Source organism: Carcharhinus amblyrhynchos, chromosome 14 (genome assembly GCF_965287045.1).
Source record: "Carcharhinus amblyrhynchos chromosome 14, sCarAmb.v2.hapA, whole genome shotgun sequence".
Classification (NCBI taxonomy): domain Eukaryota; kingdom Metazoa; phylum Chordata; class Chondrichthyes; order Carcharhiniformes; family Carcharhinidae; genus Carcharhinus; species Carcharhinus amblyrhynchos.
Window position 1 is genome coordinate 48,151,123 of NC_137337.1, and position 23,566 is coordinate 48,174,688.

Sequence of the window (23,566 nt, forward strand, 5' to 3'; positions counted from 1 at the left end):
AGGGGAACCGGTGGATATGGTGTTTTTAGATTTCCAGACGGCGTTCGATAACGTGCCTCACAAAAAGTTGCTGCAAAAGATTAAAGTACACGGAGTTGGGGGTAAAGTGTTAGCGTGGATTGAGGATTGGCTATCTAACAGGAAGCAGAGAGTTGGAATAAATGGGTGCTTTTCTGGTTGGCAGTTGGTGACTAGTGGCGTGCCACAGGGATTGGAGCTGGGGCCTCAATTATTTACCATATACATAGACGATCTGGAGGAGGGGACCGAGTGTAGGGTAACAAAGTTTGCTGATGACACAAAGATGAGTGGGAAAGTGAATTGTGTGGAGGACGCGGGAAGTCTGCAGAGATTTGGATAAGCTAAGTAAGTGGGCGAGGATCTGGCAGATGGAGTATAACGTTGGCAAGTATGAGGTTATCCACTTTGGAAGGAATAATAGTAAAATGGGCTATTATTTAAATGGTGAAAAATTACAACATGCTACTGTGCAGAGGGACCTGGGGGTCCTTGTGCATGAATTGCAAAAACTCAGTTGACCAAGAAGGCAAATGGAATGTGGCCTTCATCGCGACGGGGATGGAGTACAAAAGCAAGGAGGTCTTGCTGCGATTGTACAAGGTACTGGTGAGGCCGCATCTAGAGTACTGCATGCAATTTTGGTCCCCTTATTTGCGAAAGGATATACTGGCCTTGGAGGGAGTGCAGAGAAGGTTCACCAGGTTGATACAGGAGATGAGGGGGTTAGATTATGAGGAGAGATTGAGTAGATTGGGCCTGTACTCGTTGAAGTTTAGAAGGCTGAGGGGGGATCTTATGGACACATATAAGATAATGAAGGGGCTAGACAGGGTAGAGGCAAAGAGATTCTTTCCACTTAGAAAGGAAACAAGAACTAGAAGGCACAACCTCAAAATAAGGGGGAGTCAATTTAGAACAGAGTTGAGGAGGAACTTCTTCTCTCAGTGGGTAGTGAATCTTTGGAATTCTCTGCCCATTGAAGCAGTGGAGGCTACCTTGTTAAATGTGTTTAAGTCACAGGTAGATAGATTTCTGATCAATAATGCAATTAAGAGTTATGGGGAGCAGGCGGGTAAGTGGAACTGAATCATGATCAGATCAGCCATGACCTTATTGAATGGCGGCGCTGACTGCTAGATGGCCTACGCCTACTACTTTTGTTATGTTCTAATGAGCACACTTTGCTGATGTACCATTGTGAAACATGTTGTTCTAATTGCACACTGACGTGTCTGGATGGGGTCGATTCTGTAAGCAGGGCTTATGATGAGGTGCAAATGTATTAAAATGACGTTCCTGATATGTCACAGTGGGGAATACAGCCCCCACCTTTGTTGGTTGGAGTGGACAGTAGCAAACTAGTTTTACAACAATGTAGAACTGATTTTTAGCCTTCTTGATATTTTCTGCTCCAGCCCGCTATGACATCCACTGTAACTGGAGGTGGAAAATTCTGGCCTTGGAAATCAGCCCCAGGCAATGAACTGACCATGCCCCACAGCGCATGGATGAGCTTTCCCCAGTTGTGACCATTAGTTGCCCTTCAAATAAATGCTTTAACTTAAGAGATTTTATTTTAGGCAAAAGCCATCAGCAGCCAACTTTCAAAAGTTTTTAAATATAAAAAAAATTAAAGAACTGATTTGTGAACACCAACGAGACTAATAAATGGGGCGATATAGTTCTTAAAAATCATTTTCAGTTATTTCAGGTTGCATCATGCTGGAGAACCAGACACATTATATACAATAATGATATTCAATGGATGTTTTCTAAAACCTATAATTATGCAACATCAAATCTAATTCCCTATTACCGTAGATATAGGTCCAGAAATAGAGCTTGAGGAATCGGTAAGGCCTGAAGAAAGGTAGGGAAACAGCAGGCATGGAGGAATAGGTATGGCTTGTTAGAAGACTTTCAATGACAATGCAGGGAATTGCAAAAGTGAAGCAATCATCCCCATTCAAGTGACACTAACCCCACAAGTCAGACTGCCAAGAGATAGGCATAATGGCAACTGTTAAGGAAAAATATAGATGTAAACAAATGGAGGAATATTCAAAGTTATAATGAAATAGAAGGGTTATATATTGCTCAAACAAGAAGTCAGCACAGAAAGGAGGGGCCAATTCACTTTTCTGTGACCTCAATTGTTCTCATGATCTTGCAATCAATATCAAACAGTTCACAGAATCATACAGTACAGAAGGAGGCCATTTGGCCCATTGGGTCTGCATCGACCACAATCCCACCCAGGCCCTATCTTCATAACCCCATACATTTACCCTAGCTAGTTCCCCCTAATACTATGGGGCAATTAGGAAAAGTAAGCGGCAAGGACATTGAAAATAGGCTGCAGGGATGTGACTATCCTTGTACACGAATCACAGAAAATTAAACAGGTACAGCAACAAATTGAGAAAGCAAATAATGGGCCATGACATCTGAGCTCTCCAGCATTGGACTGAGGGGATAACAAGAGATGCACTTTGGAATCTCTCTTGGAACTTCACAAGTATTTGCATGGCAATTAACCAGAAGTGCAAACTTTCTCTAGGCAATTGTCCTGAGCTGTGAACAATCCAAAAAATGCGATTTAAATCACAAACTTCAGATAGTTATGACAGAGTTACACTAATAGTTGCTCATAAAAAGTTAGAAGAATTAAAACCTCTTCTAATTTCTGGGTAAATGTTGTGAAGACCCATACTGACACTCTCCCATAGGACTAACAAAGGCAGTGTTTCATTGAAGATTCTTTGAAGAATTTCTAGACAACTACCATGACCAGCACTCTCTCTTTGCATGCAGGAACACCAGATCGACAGCATCAAGGCCTTTTCGACTTCATCTTTTTTTACATGCTCAACCTCTGCAGGGACTTCATTTGGCTTGTTCTTGGTTTTGTGTGAATATATGTTGAGATTTTAAAAGGGGTAAACGTTTGGCTTACAAATTGTACATTAACCAGTTTAGCAACTTGCTTTTAAAAAAGGTTTACTTCATAATCAATCAATTATTCTGAATTTATTGTTTAAAAAAACCTGACGAAAATCCTTTTATTCTGGGTCTGGTGGTAGCGAGTGTAACCAATTGGCCAATTACTTGTAAGTATATTACAAATGTACAAATGTACTTACTTGTGCAAACCAAGATAGCATGCAGAAAATAGGGCCAAGTTATACACACTTACATAAAAATTAGAAGCCTTGTTCCCTCACTTGTGTCTTGTGCAAAACACAACCATGTTGATCTGGCACCTGAACCTGACCTGGCAACCATTGTTAATGGTGGGTTTTTTTCTCCCCATCCTTATTTAGGGGTATTTAAAGAAAAAAATCAGCCCAAGATTGGCACCAATGCCATTGGCAGGAACATTAATATCTGGCCAGTGCAAGTTTTCCAACATCCCCACTTCCATCTCTACACTCCGACTAATTCCCAGAATGCCGATATGATGGGAATATTCTAGCAAGGTAATCTTCTGTAATCCCAGATATTGCAGCAGGGTCAGTAGTGGAGATTACCAGCATTTCTGTTTGAAGAGTAGGAACAAGAATTTGCATCTGTATATGCAAAGAGAAGTCACAATTTCTTACCTAGGCTGTCAATGGCGACATTTTATACCTTCACGAGCTAGTGTGGTAAAACAGGATTATTTACAAAATAAATTTAAAAATCAGCGCATATAGTAACTAAACTTTTATTGTACCAATGTTGCACATATGTAATTAACACACAATAGTTACATGAATACTGAACACCTAACATGTGTTTTACTCAAGACATCTATTTGATGTTTTTAACATTAAAGCAACTTAGTGCCAAATACCAATATTTTGTACAAAATGCATTTAATACAGGTGCTATTACAGTACAGATTCCTTTGGGATACAAAGGTTTACTAAGAGTGCACTGCTCTGACAACTGTTAAATAGTAATGGTTGCTTTATTTAAAAACAAAGTTTTTCCCTATATTTCTGACAATTATTATTAGGAAACAACTTCATTTTAGCCAAACTGACAGTTTCAATCCAGGTTATATACTGGATCTGGAGCATTAAAGACCTTGTTGCTGACACCACTCCAGCAGGTTTTCATTTTCTGAAAAATGTAAGAAAAAAAATTGACTAATTTGGCTGGTTTTAAACGCAAGTCTCGAGGCTTAGTAAAAATTGCCCTTACATAGACATCTTATCAACTTCCATTGGCGGAGTCTGGTTATTTGCTTTCTGCAGCAGCACTGCCTTCAGTGCGCTAATCTTCTCATCAATTTCTGTCAGGCTGTAGCCCTGAAACACAAATAATTTGAAGTATTTGAATTACTAATATACTGGAATAAATAACTTGTAATGCTTTGTGTTTAGAAGCTGTATGATGCAACACAAGTATCTCAATGGAAAAATAACAGCAGGCTCTTTACATAATTTGAACTCCCAAGTACTTGCTTTGGCAGCTAGGTACCAAATCTAACTTGATACAGCAACATGTGAGGACATTTATGCTATAAATCACTTGGCTTATTTTAACTGGATAGTCCAGACTCTTTTATTTCCCAACTGACAAACCAAATTTTACCTCTGTCACTTACTGCTCTTCTGGAAATTATGGCAAGTCATACGCACTTAATATAATAAGCAAGGTTAGTATTGTTATAGTGTCAGTTACAGTGCCATGTTAAAAAACATTCCCAATGATACGTGATGAACAAAAAGGATAAATTTTGTGGATATATTACAAAAGGGAATAGAAAAAAATTGTCATATCTACCAGAAGGTCTGGATGATCTAGTGCTGACAAACAGACTAACATATAGTTTACATATAGACTGGAAGAGGAGTTCATGGAATGTTTTATAGATAGTTTCTTAGAACAGCATGTTTTGAAGCCAACTAGAGAGAACAGGTTACATTAGGCCTGTTATTGTGTAACAAGATATTAATTAATGATTTCATAGTGAAGACACCCATAGGTGGCAGTGATCATAATATCATTAAATTGTACATTCAGTTTGAGGTAGAGAAGAATGGGTCCAAGTCAAGTATCTTAAAGTTAAACAAGGGCAATTATGAGGGCATGAAAGCAGAGTAAGCTAAAGCAAATTAGCAGATTTGGTTAAAATATTGGTCAAGACAGATGCAGTAACTGAAATTTAAAGATATTTTTCAGAACACAAAGAATAGATACATTCCAATGAGAAAGAAAAATTCTAAGAAGAAGGCCTGTCATCTGTGGTTAACTAAAAAGTTGAAGATATTATCAAACTTAAAGAAAAAACATATAATTGCACAAAGATGGGTGGCAAGTCAGAAGATTGGACAGAATAGAAAAAAAAACAAAAAGACTAGAAGATTAATAAAGAAGAGAAAGCTAGCTAGAAATATAAAAATAGATAGTAAGGGCCCTATTTTACCATTTTGATTCTAAGTGCTGGACGGATCTGAAACTGGGAGTGTTTTAGATACGACTTTTTGACCCGTTCTCAGACACCTCCATGTACACTCTATCAGCAAAACTATCAGCAATTCCAAATCACACTGTACAAGCCTGTGGGTGGGCCTTAATGTGCCCAAAATCCTGCAGATTTTTAAAAAGTTAACATATGGAGTATTGGTTCAGGTGGGACAGAGGGAATTGTAAAAGGGAGTTGCACTACTGGTTCAGAAGAATATCACAGCTGTACCTCAGAGGGCTCAGAGAGCCAGTGGTTACAGGTGGCACGGTAGCACAGTGGTTAGCACTGCTGCTTCACAGCTCCAGGACCTGGGTTTGATTCCTGGCTTGGGTCACTGTCTGTGTGGAGTTTGCACATTCTCCTCGCGTCTGCGTGGGTTTCCTCCAGGTGCTCCGGTTTCCTCCCACAGTCCAAGGATATGCAAGTTAGGTTAATTGGCCATGTTAATAAAAAATTGCCCCTTAGAGTCCTGAGATGCTTAGATTAGAGGGATTAGCAGGTAAATTAGCAGGGATCTGGGGATAGGGCCTAGGCGGGATTGTGGTCAGTGCAGACTTGATGGGCCGAATGGCCTCCTTCTGCACTGCAGGGTTTCTATGATTCAATATGGATAGAACTCAGGAATAGGAAGGGTGTAGTCACAGTGTTTACTGTAGGCCACCCAACAGCCAGCGGGAGATAGAGAATAGATATGTAGGCAGACCTTGGCAAGGTTCAAAAGTAGCAGGGTTGTTGTAGTGGGAGATTTTAATTTCCCCTATATTGACTGGCTCTCACTTTGTGCTAGGGGCATGGATGGGGCAGAGTTTGTAAGCAGATCCAGAATGGCTTCTTGAAGCAGTTAATAGATAGTCCAACTAGGAAAGGGGCCATATTAGACCTGGTATTGGGGAATGAGCTCGGCCAGGTGGTCGATGCTTCAGTAGGGGAGCAGTTTGGGAATAGTGACCACAACTCAGTAAGCTTTAAGGTACTGATGAATAAAGATAAGATGAATAAAGCCTCAAGTGAAAGTGCTAAATTGGGGGAAGGCTAATTACAACAACATTAAGTAGGAACTGAAGAATGTAGATTTGGGGCAGATGTTTGAGGGCAAATCAACATCTGGCACATGGGAGCTTTCAAGTGTAAGTTGATAGGGATTCAGGACCGGCACATTCCTGTGAGGATGAAAGATAAGTATAGCAAGTTTTGGGAACTTTGGATAATGAGAGATATTGTGAGCCTAGTCAAAGAGAAAAAGGGAACATTTGTCAAAGACTGGGGACATACGAAGCAAGTGTGGAATACAAGGAAAGCAGAAAGAAACTTAAGCAAGGAATAAGGAGGGCTAAATGGGTCATGAAAAGCCATTGGCCAGCAGGATTAAGGAAAAACCCAAGGATTTTTATACATATATAAAGAGCAAGAGGGTAGCCAAGGGGAGGGGTGGCCCATTCAAAGACAGGAGAGGAAATCTATGCGTGGAGCCAGAGGAAATGGGCAAGGTATTAAATGAGTACTTTGCATCAGTATTCACCAAAGAGAAGGACTTGGTGGATCATAAGTCTTGGAAAGGGTGTGTAGATAGTTTGAGTCATGTTGAGATCAAGAAGGTGGTGGTATTGGGGTTCGTGAGAAACATCAAGGTAGACAAGTCCCCAGGGCCTGGTGGAATATACCCAAGAACACTGAAAGAAGCAAGGGAGGAAATTGCCGGGGCCTTGAGAGAAATCTTTGTATCCTTACTGGGTACAGGGGAGGTCAACACAGTAAGAAGTCTCACAACACCAGCTTCAAGTCCAGCAGGTTTATTTGGTAGCAAACACTACTAGCTTTCGGAGCACTGCTCCTTCGTCAGGTGAGTCAGTGAGGAGCAGCACTCTGAAAGCTAGTGGCGTTTGCTACCAAATAAACCTGTTGGACTTTAACCTGGTGTTGTGAGCCTTCTTACTGTGTGTCCAACACCAGCATTTCCACGTCATGACTATAGGGGAGATCCCGGAGGACTGGAGAATAGCCAATGTTGTTTTTTTGTTTAAGAAGGGTAGCAAGAATAATCCAGGTAATTACAGGCCAATGAGCCTGACATCTTTGGTAGAGAAATTATTAGAGAGGGTTCTTCGAGACAGGGTTTACTCCCACTTGGAAATAAGTGGACGTATTAGCGAGATGCAACATGGTTTTGTGAAGGGGAGGTCGTGCCTCACTAACTTGGTTGAGTTTTTTGAGGAAGTGATGAAGGCGATTGATGAGGGTAGGGCAGTGGATGTTGTCTACATGGACTTCAGTATGGCATTTGGCAAGGTCTTTCATGGCAGACTGGTTCAGAAGGTGAAATCGCATGGGATCAGAGGTGAGCTGGCAAGGTGGATACAAAACTGGCTCAATCATAGCTTGTGAGTTTACTATCAAATAAATCGGTTGGACTTAAACCTGGTGTTGTCAGACTTCTTACTGTCAATCATAGAAGACAGAGGGTAGCAGTAGAAGGGTGTGTTTCTAAACAGAAGGCTTTGACAAGTGAGGTTCCTCAGGGATCAGTGCTGGGACCTTTGCTGTTTGTAATATATATAAATAATTTGGAGGAAAATATAACTGGTTTGATTAGTAAGTTTGTGGACGACACAAAGGTTGGTAGATTTGCGGATAGCGATGAGGGCCATCAGAGGTTACAGCAGGATATAGACTGGTTGGAGACTTAACTGGAGAGATGGTAGACGGACTTTAATCCGGACAAAACGTGAGGTAATGCATCTTGGAAGGTCTAATACAGATAACAAGTATATAGTAAATGGCAGAACCCGGAAGAGTACTGATAAGCAGAGGGATCTGGATGTACAGATACGCAGGTCACTGAAAGTGGCAACGCAGTGGAGAAGGTAATCAAGAAGGCAGACAGCATGCTTCCCTTCATTGGTCAGGGCACTGAGTTTACAAATTGGCAAATCATGTTGCAGCTTTATATTAGTTAGGCCGCTCTTGGAATACAGTGTTCAATTCTGGTTGCCACACTAGCAGAAGAATGTGGAGGTTTTGGAGAGGATACAGAAAAGATTTACCAGTATGTTGCCTGGTATGGAAGGCATTAGTTATGAGGAAAAGTTGGAGAAACTGGGTTTGTTCCCACTGGAACAACGGAGGTTGAGGGACAACCTAATGGAAGTCTACAAGATTATGAGGGGTATGAACAGAGTGGATAGTCAGAAGCTTTTTCCCAGGATGGAAGAGTCAATTACTAGGGGTCATAGGTTTAAGGTATGCGGGGCAAGGTTTAAAGGAGATGTGTGAGGCAATTTTTTTTTTTACACAGAGGATGGTGGGTGCCTGTAACTCGCTGCAGGGGGAGGTAATGGAAGCAGACGTCATAGTGACTTTTAAGGGGCACCTTGACAAATATATGAATAGGATGGGAATAGAGGGGTACAGTCCCTGGAAGGATTGGGGATTTTAGTTCATTGAAGCAGCACGATCGGTCAGGCTTGGAGGGCCGAAGGGCCTGTTCCTGTGCTGTAATTTTCTTTGGTCATAGGGAGAAAGTCTGACAAATTAATAATGGAAAATAAGGTAATGGCAGATGAATAAAGCATGTATGTTGCAACGATCCTCACTATAGCGGACACAAGTAACATCCCTGAAAAGGCTGTAAATCAGGAAATGGAAGGGTATGATGAACTGAAGAAAACTACAAAATACCAGAGAAGTGGTGCTGAGCAAATTGGCTGACAATGCTCTGGGTCCTAATGGACTTCATCCTCAGATGTTAAAATAATTGGCTGCTGAAATGGTTGATGAAATTGGTTTTAATTTTCCAAAATTCCCCATATTCGGGGAAGGTTCCATTAGATTGGAAAATAGCAAATGTAACTTGTTTACTCAAAAAAGGGAGACAGAAAACTACAGGCCAGTTATCTTAACAACTATTGTGCAGAAAACGTTAGCAACTAAGAGGTTACAGCAAGATAGTTGGAGCTCGACATTTGCTCGAGGAAAATCATGTTTAACCAATTTACTGGAGTTTTTTTGAAGGAATTGCACGTGCTGTGAATAAAGGGGAACTGTTGAATGTTCAGAAGACATTTGACAAGGTGTCACATCAAAGGTTATTGCGGAAAATGAAAGCTCATGGTACAGTGGCTAACATTAGTATGGATAAAAGATTGGAAACAATCAGCATAAATGAGTAATTTGTTGTTTGGTAATATGTAATATGTCATGTGCCACAGGGATCAGTGGTGGGACCTCAACTAAATGACTTGGATAAAGGGACAGAAAGTGTGGTTGCTAAATTTGCTGACGACACAAAAATACATAGGAAAGTAAATTGTGAAAAGGATACAAAGAGGCTACAAAAGGATATAGACAGGGTAAGTGGGCAAAGCTCTTGCATTGGTGTATAATGTGGGAAAATGCAAATATGTCCATTTTGACAGGAAGAATAAAAGACAAGCACATTCTCTAAATCGTGAAAGATTGAGGGTTCTGGGCTGCAGTGGGATTGGAGTGCCCTCATGCATGAATCATCAAAGGTTAGCATGCACGTACAGCAAGTAAATGGAAAGCTAATAGAATGTTTTTGTTTATTGGCAGGGGAATTGAATGCAAAAGTAGAGAGTTATGCTTAAGTTACAATTAAGACCACATCTGGGGTACTGTGTAAGTATTGATCTCCTTACTTAAGGGATATCAGTACATTGGCAGCAGTTCAGAAAAAGTTTACTAGACTAATACATGAAATGGTGGATTGCCTTATGAGGAAAGGTTGGACAGGTTAGGCTTGTATCCACTTGAGTTTAGAACAATGAGGCAACTCGATTGAAACTAATAAGATCTTGAGGGATATTGAGAAAGTGGATGTGGAGGGAATGTTTCCTCTGTGGGAAAATCTAGAACTAGAGGTTATTGTTTAAAAATAAGGATCGCTCATTAAGACAGAGATGAGAACTTTTTTCTCTCAGATCGTTAAGAATCTTTGAAATTTGCTTCCTCAAAAGATAGTGAGAGCAAAACCTTTGAATATCTTTAAGGCAGAGGTAGATTCATTCTCGATAAACAAGGGGGTGAAAGGTTATCAGAGATAGGCAGGAATGTGACGTTAAGGTTACAATCAGGTCAGCCATGATTTTACTGAATGACAGAGAAGGTTTGAGGGGTCAAGTGGCCTACATTAAACAGTGGTGAAGTGGAAAATGCTGTTCATTCACTCAGTTTTTTTTGCAAAAAAATGAGAATGTTTTGATGTGGAAGGAGAGAACGTAAAAAAAAATTAAATAAGTTAGAAAGACAGGATTAATTTCACTTTTGTGGTCACTGAAGATTGCAGCGTTTACTCTACTTTCACCATAATATAAAAGGAAACCATGTTTTCAGCTTGACGGCATTTATGAAAATGGGGAATGCAGGGCACGAAGTGTGCACATTCAAACCTAAGGACCGAATTTTTCTACTGCTTCACTGTGAATTTTAATGATTGAAAAGAGGGAAGAAAATAGTTAACTGCTTTTAATTGGCAATTGTAATTGACTTATTTTAAAGTTTAAAAATGTTTTACATAGTCATCATAGAAATCATTAAAACCCTACAGTGCAGAAGGAGGCCACCGACCATAAACCCATCCAGGCCCTACCCCCATATCCCTACATATTTACCCACTAATCCTCTAACCCACGCATCTCACAACTCTAAGGGCAATTTTAGCATGGCCAATCAACCTAACCTGCACATCTTTGGACTGAGACATTTGGACATTTTCTGACATGACTGTGTACAAGCCACAGGTACCTTTGCATTAGCAATGAATTTGTTCATTTTATGGTGAATTATACTTTATTAGGCACGCACACATACAAAATTAAGGTAGCATGTGAGAATAAGACTTTTGCTGATCATTGGGTTTCTGATTTCTAGATTTTGCAGACTGGGGCTTAAGATAAATGTGTACTTATCTATCCTGTCAAAAATAAGGGCCCCAGATTTTTGTCCCCTTTTGTTTGTTCAGAAACTGAAGAGGAAGGCAATGGAGAAAACAGAAACTGTCAGAGATCTCCCTGCCACCCCAATCTAGAAGTACTGTAAATATAATCAGATGACCAAGTACATCTTTAGACTCTATTGTATGAAATAATATGGAAGCAAAAAGTAAAATACCTGCATTGTTTCCTGAACTTTACGCCTTTTGCTTGGAAAACTCTGAAAAAGAGAAAGTTTTCTGCTTTAAGTTCTATTTTACTTAAGAAAACATGCAAACTTTTAGTTTGAGATCACCTGGAATTAACTAAGAAGATGTCGCAAAATCTGAAACACAACAATTCAACACTTTAGCAGCTAAAGTTCTTAGCTCCATAAAAAAAGGGAAATGATAAGAATCACAGAATCGTTATGGAACAGAAGTAGGCCATTTGGTCCACTGAGTCTTCAATGGCTCTCCAATTGAGCATCATGACTTAGTGCCATTCCAGCAAAAACATTTTTCAATCCTTAAAAAACACAACTTACCAATAAAATTAATATACATCAGCATATTGTCCATCCGCATTATATATAAAGAGGATTTCTCAATTCTAAAGATCCCTACCAAAATTATGTTTGTATAAAATGAATATAATTAAATGTCTTTCATGGAATGCATATTTGTAGCATGATATTTAAAGTGCATGCAGGGTGAAAAGACGGTGACAGGCACAAGTAACCAATTAATGGAATATCCAAGCTGGTCAAAACCTTCTTATTCATTAGGTGGTGGTGGAAAAAGTAACCAGCAAACATCCCTAAACCAATCTTAAGTTATCAATTTATTTTTCAAGCCACCATTTGTAAATCAGAAAGCAGAATAAAACTGACTAAAGTGCTTGCTTAATTTTCTCCTGGTGTTGGAATGACTATGCTGCTTTTTTTCAATATTTAATATAGGGCAAAAAGATGTGGGAGTTTCTGAAATATATAAAAAATAACTTCCTTGATCAATATATCTCCAGCTCAATGAGGATGGAAGGAGGGCTGAATCCAGTTTTTGGAATTACATGGCAACATAGAAATTAGGTGCAGAAGCAGGCAAAGTCAGCCCTTCATGCCTGCTTCGCCATTCAATCAGATCGTGGCTGACCTCTACCTGGTCTCAAATCCTCCTCCTCACCTGTTTCCCATATCCCCTTATATTAGAAATTAAATATTTTTATTAAAATTACATAGAACATGTTTCAGTAACAGAGCATTTGGGTGTTGTGAGACCTCTTACAGCATTTGGGGAACAGTGATCATAATATCACTGTTTAGAATAATAATTTAAAAGGACAAGGAAAAATCAAGCATGAAGATTTTTAACTGGACAAGGGCTAACTTTGTCGAGTTGAAAAGGGATGCTACCAGAGGTACTAGAATCAAACATTGGTAGGCAAAACAGTAATTGAACAATAGGAGGTTGTCAAAATAGTTGGCTCAGATACAAAATAGACACATTCCCAAGAAGGAGAAAAGGAATGATGTCCAAAGCTAGAGCTTTCTTTTGAACGCAAGATATCATAAGTTAAAATGGGAAAAAGAATACTTTTGACAAACATAGGGTTCATAATGCAGTCAAAATCAAACTGAATGTAGAAAGTACAGAGGAGATTGAAACAAAAGAGATTAGGTGGAAGATGAGAACCTATGAAAATAAACTAATGGCTAACATAAAAGAGAACCAAAAGTCTTTTATATACACAAAGATAGTAAAAGATAATCAAAGGATGGTCTGCCCAGAGGCCATAAAGATCTTAAACCTCAGTTAAGCGTATTGGACTCTGTATTTTAGGAAGGATGTGAATGCATTGGAGAGAGTGTGGAACTGGTTAACAGATATGATTCCATACATGAGAAAGCTCTGTTATTAAGACAGATTGCAGAATCATAGAATCCTTACGGTGCAGAAGGAAGCCATTCAGCCATCGAACTTACACCGACAACAATTCCACTCAGACCCTATACCCATAACGCCACATATTTACCACGTTAATTCCCGTAACACTCAGGGGCAATTTAGCATGGTCAATCAACCTAACCTGCACATCTTTGGACTGTGGGAGTAAAACTGGAGCACTTGGGGGAAACCAACGCAGACATGGGGAGAATGTGCAGACTTCACACATACAGTGACCCAAGTCCAGAATTGAACCCGGGTCCCAAGTGCTGTGGGGCATCAGTGCTAAACACTGTGCCAACATCCAGTTGGGATTGTTTGCCTTGGAGAGAATGCAGATTAACATGTGGCTGCAGGAATGGTGTAGTGCAGAGGACTTCATTTACATGGATAATTGGAGCACATTCTGGGGAAGGTGGGATCTGTACAAACAGGACGGTTTGCACCTCAACCAGAGGGGCACCAATATCCTGGGAGGGAAATTTGCTATGGCTCTTCGGGGGGGGGTTTAAACCAATTTGTCAGGGGGGATGGAAAAATGAGCTTTACTCCAAAAGCCAGTGTTGAGGGTTGTGAGGTACTGAGGAAGATATCAAGGTCATAGGAGTGTACAGGATGATGGGTTGAAGTGTATCAACTTCAGTGCAAGGAGCATCAGGAATAAGGTAGGTAAACTTGGAGGGTGGATTGGTACTTGGGACTTTGATGTTGTGGCCTTACAGAGACATGGTTACAACAGGGACAGGAATGGTTGTTGGCAGTTCTGGGGTATAGATGTTTCAGTAAGGGAAGGGAAGGCAGTAAAAGAGGTGGAGGGGTAGCAGTGTTAATCAAGGATAGTTTAACGGCTGGTGAAAGGTACCTACTGAGGTAATATGGGCTGAAGTTAGAAATAGGAAAGGATCAGTCACTTTGTTAGGAGTTTTCTACAGGCCCCCAAATAGTAATAGAGATGTGGAGGAGGAAATGGCAAAGCAGATTATGGATTGATGTGGAGGTTACAGGGTAGGTATCATGGGTGACTTTAATCTTCCAAATATTGATTGGAACCTTTAGAGGTTGAATAGTTCAAATGGGACACTTTTAGTACATTGAGTGCAGGAGGGTTTCCTGACACAATAGGTGGATAAGCTAACAAGAGGTGGGGCCACATTGGACTTGGTACTGGGTAATGAACCGGGCCAAGTGTTAAATTTGTTTGTGGGAGAGCACTTTGGAGACAGTGACCACAATTTGGTGTCCTTCATTATTTCAATGGAGAGGGATAGGATCATTTGGCAGAGCAAGGTTTATAACTGGGGCAGGGGTAATTATGATGCAATTAGGCAAGAATTAGGGAGCATAAGATGGGAATACAAACTGTCAGGTATGGGCACAAATGAAAAGTGGAGCTTGTTCAAGGAACAAATACTGCGTGTCCTTGAAAGATATGTCCCTGGCAGGCAGGGAGGAAACGGCCAAGTGAGGGAACCATACTTCACTTAGGAGATTGAATGTCTTGTCAAGAGGAAAAAGGAAGCGTATTTAAGGATGAAAAAACAAGATTCAGTTGAGTCACTTGAGGATTGCAAGATAGCTAGGAATGAGTTAAAAAAAAAGGGCTTAGGAGAGCTAGGAGGGGCATGAACATCCTTGGCAGATCGGATAAAGGAGAACCCCAAGGCTTTTTACTCTTATGTGGGAAATAAAAGAATGACCAGGGTGAGGTTAGGGCCAGTCAAGGATAGTAGTGGGAACTTGTGCATGGAGTCCGAAGAGATAGGTGAGGCGTTCAATGAATACTTTTCTTCAATGTTCACGAAGGAGAGGGGCCATGTTTTTGAGGATGAGTGTGAGATACAGGCTGATAGGATGGAGGTGGTAGAGGTAGATGTTCTTAGGGAAGATGTATTAGTAATTTTGAAAAACCTGAGGGTCAATAAGTCCCCTGGGATACATCCTAGGATACTTTGGGAGGCAAGGGATGAGATTGCGGAGACTTTATCTTTGATCTTTTGGTCCTCACTGTCCACGGGGATTGTGCCAGAGGACTGGAGAGTGGCAAATGTTGTTCCTCACTTCAAGAAAGGAAATAGGAATGACCCTGGTAATTATAGGTCAGTTAGTCTTACTTTGGTGGTCGGTAAGTTAATGGAAAGTGTCCTGAGAGATAGGATTTATGACCATTTGGAAAGATACAGCTTAATCTGAGATAGTCAGCATGGTTTCGTGAGGGGTAAGTCCTGCCTCACAAATTTGATTGAATTCTTTGAGGAGGTAGCTAAGTGTGTAGATGAAGGTAGAGCAGTTGATGTTGTGTACATGGATTTTAGTAAGGCGTTTGATAAGGTTCCCCATGGTAGGCTCATGAAGAAAGGAAGAAGGTGTGGGATAGAAAGAAACTTGGCCTTTTGGATAAGTAACTGGCTGTCTCGTAGAACTGATGTGGAGATGCCGGCGTTGGACTGGAGTAAACACAGCAAGAAGTCTGACAACACCAGGTTTAAGTCCAACCGTTGGACTTAAACCTGGTGTTGTCAGACTTCTTACTGTGTCTCATAGAAGACAGAGGGTGGTGGTGGAGGGAAAATTTTCTGACTGGAGGCCAGTTACTAGCAGTGTACCACAGGGATCAGTGCTGGGTCCTCTGCTATTTGTGATTTTTATCAATGAGTTGAAAGAGGAGGCTGAAGGGTGCCTTAACAAATCTGCTGATGACACCAAGCTTGGTGGAGTAGTGGATGAGGAGGAGGGGTCTTGTAGGCTGCAAAGAGACATTGATGGGATGCAGAACTGGGCAGAAAAGTGGCAGATGGAGTTTAACCCTGATAAGTGCAAGATGATTCATTTTGGTAGGACAAACTTGAATGCGGATTACAGGGTCAATGGCAGGGTTCTGAGAAATGTGGAGAAATGGAGAGACCTTGGGGTTCATTTCCACAGATCTCTGAAGGTTGCCAATCAAGTGGATAGAGCCGCGAAGAAGGCTTATAGTGTGTTAGCGTTTATTAATATGGGTTTTGAGTTTAAGAGCTGTGGGGTTATGCCGCAACTACACAGGACATTGGTGAGACCACATTTGGAATATTGTGTGCAGTTCTAGTCGCCTCACTATAAGAAGGTGACTAGAAGCATTGGAGAGTGCAGAGGAGATTTACCAGGATGCTGCCTGGTTTGGAGAGTAGGTCTTATGAGGAAAGGTTGAGGGAGCTGGGGCTTTTCTCTTTAGAGTGGAGGAGGTTGAGAGGCAACTTAATAGAGATTTATAAGATGATGAGGGGGATAGATAGAGTGGATGTGCAGAGACTATTTCCTCGGGTGGATGTAGCTGCTACTAGGGGGCATAACTATAAGGTTTATGGTGAGAGGTATAGGAGGGATGTCCAAAGTAGATTCTTTATTCAGAGAGTGGTTGGGGTGTGGAATGCAATGCCTGCTGTGATAGTGGAGTCGGACACTTTAGGAGATTTCAAGCAGTTATTGGATAGGCACATGGAACACACCAGAAAGATAGGGAGTGGAATAGCTCAATCTTGGGTTCGGACATAGCTCGGCACAACATCGAGGGCCGAAGAGCCTGTACCGTGCTGTACTGTTCTATGTTCAATGAAAGGAGATTTGATAGTTATTTAAAATCACAAAGGGTACTGGATAGAATAGATAGGGAGAAACAGTTTCCACTCATAAAAGGATCAAGAACAAAAGGGCAGATTTAAAATGATTTGTAAAAGGAACGAATGCACTGTATGAATGAGAGGCCAGTGGTTTGGATCTGGAATACACCATTTAGAAGCGTGGTGGAGGCTGCATCAATGAAGGCCTTCAAACATTGAAATAATAGAAACACTACAGTGCAGAAGGAGGCTATTCGGCCCATTGAGTCTGCACCAACAACACACCTATCTAGGCCCTATCCCCATAACCCTACATATTTACCCTGCTAATCCCTCTAACCTATGCATTCCGGGACACTAGGGGCAATTTAAAATGGCCAATGCACCGAACCCATACATCTTTGGAAAGGGTACACGGAAAAGACAGGAGAATGGCACCAAGTCATAATATTCATTCAGAGCTGGTGCAGACAAGATGGGCTGAATGATCTCTTGCTGCACCATAACAATTCTGTGATCTGCTTTTGGAACAGGAATGCATGGCTGAGACCAAATGAGTATTTTCTATATATCATCAGAAAAGAAGGCAATACCAGTCTAACATTAAAGGAAGAATGTAGTGAAGTTGGATAGGGAAAAATTAGGTAAAGAGGCAATACTTTAAGGGTTGGCAGTCCTCAAGACAGAAATTATACCAGATTCACATGATGAGCATCGTAGGTTAGTGTGGGATGCAGGGTGAAGTAACCTCATAGTTCTTCAGTACAAGCTTTGAGTAAAAAATTGATTTTAAAAATCTTTTTGGGGTGGATTACACACATCCCTCTCCAGCCCTGAAATTCAGACGCAGGCCAAGATAAATAACCACCATTTTGGGGAAGAGCAGGGAGAGTTCCTGGTTGTCTAAACCAATATTGCAGTTTTAATATTATGTACACTTGTTAAGTCATAGAAACAAGAACATGCATTAAATGTAGTTGAAAGATTGAGATTTTAAAAATAGTATGTCTATCTTCAAAAGTCTTATATTTTGCTTTTTCTGAACAAATGGAATGGAAAATAAATATATGGAACTTTTACTACAGTACAAGGCCTTGGTAAAAGCCCATTTACAGCACTGAGTAAGTCTGATCTCCTTATTTTGAAAAAAAAAGGTGGGGGGAATGTGCAGATCAACTATGATCTTATCAAATGGTGAGGAAGTTTCAAAGGGCTGAATGGCCTACTCCATCGCTTATGTCCTATGTTCCTAGAAATTTAAGATTGTGACCAAGCAGCAAAGGGAGAGGTTAGATTCTTTTCTCCTTTATTAGGATATACAGCACTGTGACAGAAATAATGGTGGAAGTAAAATTCGCAAGAATCTTTGAAAGGGAAGTTTTGTAATTTTCAGAAGAATTCGTATTTTCTTTTAAAAAAGAGAACTGAAAAAAACCAAGGAAATGGAATTAAGTGGATAGCTCTTTCAAAAAGCCTGCATGGATGTCATGAACCCCACATCTTTCACTGCTGCAAAATTCTATAGCTTACAATTGGATTTAAGAATACGTTACCTTAGGCAATAAGATTCATAAACCTACCACGTGTTGAAAATATTCTGGAGAAAGGCCTTCCAAATGAAGAATTCTATCCTCTAGCCTCTTAATTCTTTGATAAATGTCAATTGGAACTGGACCACCTACACATAACGTATACAAAAGAGATGATTTTCCATTAATAGGTACTTAAGGAATACAAAAAGCAATATTTCTTCAAAAAATGCTTCATACAATCTTTCAAGTTTGCACCAGTGATGGTATTCAAAGCTTAATTCATGGAACAGCATCATGGCAAGCACCAATTCTTAACATTATTAGCGCACATCAACTACTAAATTAGATCTGGGGACAGAGGGCATTCTCTGCAGTCTAAAATGAGAATCCCGAAGGGTGTGTTGCCTACCAGGTGCCAGGGATATTTCATGGTGGCTGGAAAAGAAAGGGAGGGACTATATCTAGTTGCTTTGCTCCAAATTGGAATAAACATCATAGCCAGGGAGAAGATCCTGCTGAGAGTGCATCAGAGTTAGGTTCTAAATTAGAAAGCAGGATCTCAAAGATAATGATCTCTGGATTATTGTCCAAGTAATGACCAAATTGGGGTAGGAGCAGACAAATCACAAAAATTAACACATGGCTAAAGGGCTGGTGTGGGAAAGAGGACATGCTGTCCATTCCAGGTGTTAGTCTGGTAAACCTTCACGGAACTGCTTCCAACGTATTTACATCTTTCCTTAAATAAGGTGACTGATACTGTACACAATTCTCCAGATACGATCTCATCAGTGCATAACATGCCTACCCCTGCAATCAATTCCATTCACAATTAATTATAACATTCTACTTATTTGATGTACCTGCATTCTTGCGCTTTGTGATTCATGCACTACGATACCCAGATCCCTCTGTATCTCAGAGCTCTGCAATCTCTCACCATTTAGATAATATGCTTCTCTTTATTCTTCCTGTCAAAATGGCCAATTTTACATTTTCCTACATTTTACTCCATTTGCCAGCTCTTTGCCCCCTCACTTAACTTTTCTAAAGTCTCTTGTAGCCTCCTTATACACTCTTTACAACTTATTTTCCTACCTATCTTTGTATCATCAGCAAATTGAGACGTATAAGATGATGAATGGGATGGATAGGATAGAGGTGGAGAGACTCTTCCCGCTCAGAAAGGACAGTAGGACTAGGGGGCACAGCCTCAAGATAAAGGGGAGGCGGTTTAGAACGGAGTTGAGGAGGAACTTCTTCACTCAAAGGGTGGTGAATCTCTGGAATTCTCTGCCCGTTGAAGTGGTGGAGGCTGCCTCGCTAAATATTTTTAAGAAGCGGGTTGATGGGTTCTTGATAAGAGAGGGGATTAAGGGTTATGGGGAGAGGGCGGGAAAGTGGAACTGAGCCACAACAGATCAGCCATGATCTTATTGAATGGCGGGGCAGGCTTGAAGGGCTAGATGGCCTACTCCTGCTCCTATTTCTTATGTTCTTATGTTCTTAAATTTGGCAACCATCTTATCTACCTCTTCATCCAAGTCATTTATGTAAATTATCAGTTGAGATCTTAGAAACAAACAGAGAATGCTGGATAACTTATCAGTTTGGTAACATCTGTAGGGAGAGAGAACAGAGTTAATGGGGGTGATTTTCCCATCCCACACGCTAATTGCTTAGTGCAACAGGCCAGGAGAACTACGTATCAGCCAATTTGCAGGATTCCTGCGAACGTTTGCCTCGTGCTTGTGTCTCCTAGGCCCGAATTTCCGGTGGTGTGTGTACACCGCCGGAAATTGGCTGGGAGACGAGACTAGCAATTAAAAGGTATTTTACATACTATTTAAATACTATTAGTGGACCTGGAACTGAATTGTCTGGGCCCACTAGCATCTCCCACCTTCCCAGAATGTTTCACTCTCGCGGAATTCAGACTAGCTCTCCACTTTCAGGGAACTAGTGGCCCGACCACATTGGAGTTAAGGGTCGGGGGGGGGGGTTGCAATCGGTGCGCCCTGGCATGGGCACTCTGGCAGTGCCAGTCTGTGCCATCTGCACTGCCCTGCCCAAGGGGCACCTTGGCACTGCCCAATGAGCATGGGGCAGTACCAACGGGGTGGGATCTATTTGTGGGCAGGGTCTAGGGCGATAGATGGGGAGGGGGGTCCAAGCTATCTTGCTGGGAGAAGCAGGGAAGCCAGTGATCTCGACAGAGAGGATTTGGAGCAGGCCTGCGAATGGACAGGGGACAGCACTGTGGAAATCCCAGGCTGGCCAGTGATCGAGCTGGCCAGCAAACAGGGAAGTTGACAGTTTTGGGGCCACTATGCCCCACCCCCTGAAGTTTAATGATAGTCATGCTGGTGACGTCTGCAATGCAGAGTGTGGGAGGTGGCTCCATCCCTTGGACTTTTTATTACTCGTTGGAACGTATCTATTCCGCAATTTGGAAAAAATGACCTTAAACGTTTGCCACGTCATCTCTATTGACCTATCCCTTAACCTAACCTGCCAATTTACATTAGCCAGCATTTTCTATTATCACAGATTGCCAGCATTTGCCGTATTTTGCACTGCAACAAAATGGGAGGATTTGCTTCAAAGTGCCAGTCATGGAAAAGTCAGCTGTCCTGTTTAAAATCAACACTTCAGCCATATACTCAAAATCACCCTGCCTCGCAAGAAAAGACATACTTAAAAATCTTCAGCCACAGTAATATGGGAAGCCACAAAGATGCAGCTAAGCAGCCAAATCAGCCAGCTGAACAAGATTCTTCAGTATAAGTCGCCAAAGATGTTCTTTGATCAGGGATTGAGTCATATCACTGAATGGCCCATGGACAGTATTAGCTACAGCATCAGGCTTACACACCCTATGCTGAAAGAAAAAAAAAATTAAACGAACTGTAGTTACTGGGCAAGTATGAGTGTCTAATATGGCAAAAACCATGAACTGCCTCGGTTTTGAAACTGAAAGATAATCAAATGAAAAGAATGGGAAGAAAAGATCTGTTTTTGATGTTTACCCTATTAATTAGAGGGTGAAATCAGCTGCATCATCTTCCACAAACTACTATTACTGGAAAAGGTGGAAGGGCAAAGAAAAACCTTGAGTTAGTTTAAGGAGGAATTTGGCAATGCCCACCCAATAAATGTTCAAAGAGGCTCACAGAGACTTTGGCTACCCATAACAAAACATGCTGAAACTAACCATACATCCCAGCTTTCTTAGAAACGTACGGTTATTTGTGAAGAGAAACGACTAGCCCCTTCACTGAGGTAACCTAAACAGATTGCAAGGCCAACAGCAGACAGCACCAGAGGGAGAAGCTGGTCTGGTTGCAGAGATGCAGGAAGGCATTGGCAAAAACAGGCAATGAGGCATCAAGAGATCTAGAAGACAAGAATAAACCTTCAGATACCAGAATTGCAATGCCAGAGACGTCTTGAGGATGTCCCGGGAAATAGTCACTGAAACATGTAAGATTGTTCAGTAACTTACTTTCCTACACTCAATCAGTGAGGAGTCCTGGTCGTGATGCCCAGCCTTCCTGTTTCAACAGGAGACTCTTTAATAGGCCAAGTAATAGATGCAGCATTGTCAGCTGATATCAGGTTTCACTAATAAGAATCTTTCCCACTAGATTACAATTAAATTTTAAGTGCCAGTGGCATGTGTGAAAAACACGCACAATTTTACTGCAGGGGAAGCTCAAGAGAGAAAGTGGTGCACAGTTCTAATTACTATGTGGAAAATGAAACACTCATATCTCTGACTCATCAAGACAGGAAATTTTATTTTCAAGTTGTGTTAATCTTTGTCTAATTATGTTTGAATTGTGATGATACTGTGCTATTAATATATTTTATGTTTAAGGGTCTGCTTTAAAATTTAGTGTTTTGTTACAAGGTGTCGGTTTGTCTGGTGGGAATGCAACAGATGCTGAGAAAGCAGGATAATTACTCATTTTAGTCAATTGAGCCATTATTTGGCAGAAGGCTTAATGGGGTGATACTTTGATAAAGTAATAAGGTGAGTTAGGTATACAGGAACAGTTAGGTAATATTAGAAATGGGAGGAGCTAGGCTTTTAGCAGAAAAAGTAGTTTCATTTTCACATTAAGAAGGGCAGATGCTGATTGCAGCTGGCTATAGGTAGAAGCCTGGAGATTCTCTCTCTCTCTCTCTCTGAAAGGCTTTATAAAATGCTCAACTAAAACATATATTTTTTGCTAGCATATTTACAATACATACAAGACAGTATTAAATTATTTTAAATAAAATACATTGCAGGGTAGAACTATTGTCAATCAAACACATTTTTAAAAAGCAGGAATTGATTCTAACACAAATCATTTGATGTGAATATTGCTGGCTAGGCCAGTACATAATGCCTATCTTGTGTGAGAAGATGCTGGTGAGACACCTTTGCGAACTGTTACCTTGCATATGGTATAGGTACATTGATTATGCTATTCGAAAGGGAATTTATACCTGCTGGAATCTTCAAGTGGCTTTCCATATTTTGAAGCCTCTCTTCAATAGCAGGGTTACCACAATTTTGTGTTTCGGGTTTCTGCAGAGATGTCACTGCACCTTCCGTCCTTGTTTGAGGCCCATATGTATTCACAACTCTTGAAACTGAAAGAAAAATGGTTTTGGAAAATTTAAGTAAGATGTATAGAATTTGTTTTTCTCTATTACTACAAAGGGGTGAGTTTCACAATGCAACAAGCACTTAAATAATCTGCAAAGAGCACTTCAAAATGCATTCAAAACTCAACTGTAATCATCCTCAGACTGCAATATTACATCATTATTTGAGAACTGATGTTCTTTCTGTATTGTCAGAAGCACAGCTATTGCTTATTTTTAAGTTATGCGCCTGCAGGCCATCAAGGAAAAATAATGCATAATTAATTCAGTGGCCTCACTGCAACTTTTTACAATGCAATTTGTTTTACTTTCTATAATGTCATTGGACCAAATAGGATATACCCTTATTTCTTTTTAGGGAAGGAATAAGCAAAAAGGTCTGGTCATTAGTTGTTTGGAATTTCTATTACTGAAAATAATGGTCTAATTC

The 23,566-nt window shown here is 40.7% G+C and overlaps 1 protein-coding gene across 1 annotated transcript in view; it reads right to left on the reverse strand.

The window, feature by feature from the left end:
- Nucleotides 1–3,711: 3,711 nt before the first annotated feature.
- The window catches only part of mbip (MAP3K12 binding inhibitory protein 1), a 30,026-nt gene continuing 10,171 nt past the window's right edge, over nucleotides 3,712–23,566 (reverse strand). Inside the window, exons 6-10 of the mRNA XM_080202826.1 lie at nucleotides 22,975–23,121; nucleotides 18,526–18,623; nucleotides 11,606–11,647; nucleotides 4,210–4,316; nucleotides 3,712–4,128 (exon numbers count right to left, since the gene is read on the reverse strand). Of these exons, the coding sequence (XP_080058952.1) occupies nucleotides 4,122–4,128; nucleotides 4,210–4,316; nucleotides 11,606–11,647; nucleotides 18,526–18,623; nucleotides 22,975–23,121 (401 nt within the window). The 3' untranslated portion in view covers nucleotides 3,712–4,121. The remainder of the gene's footprint in view (nucleotides 4,129–4,209; nucleotides 4,317–11,605; nucleotides 11,648–18,525; nucleotides 18,624–22,974; nucleotides 23,122–23,566) is intronic.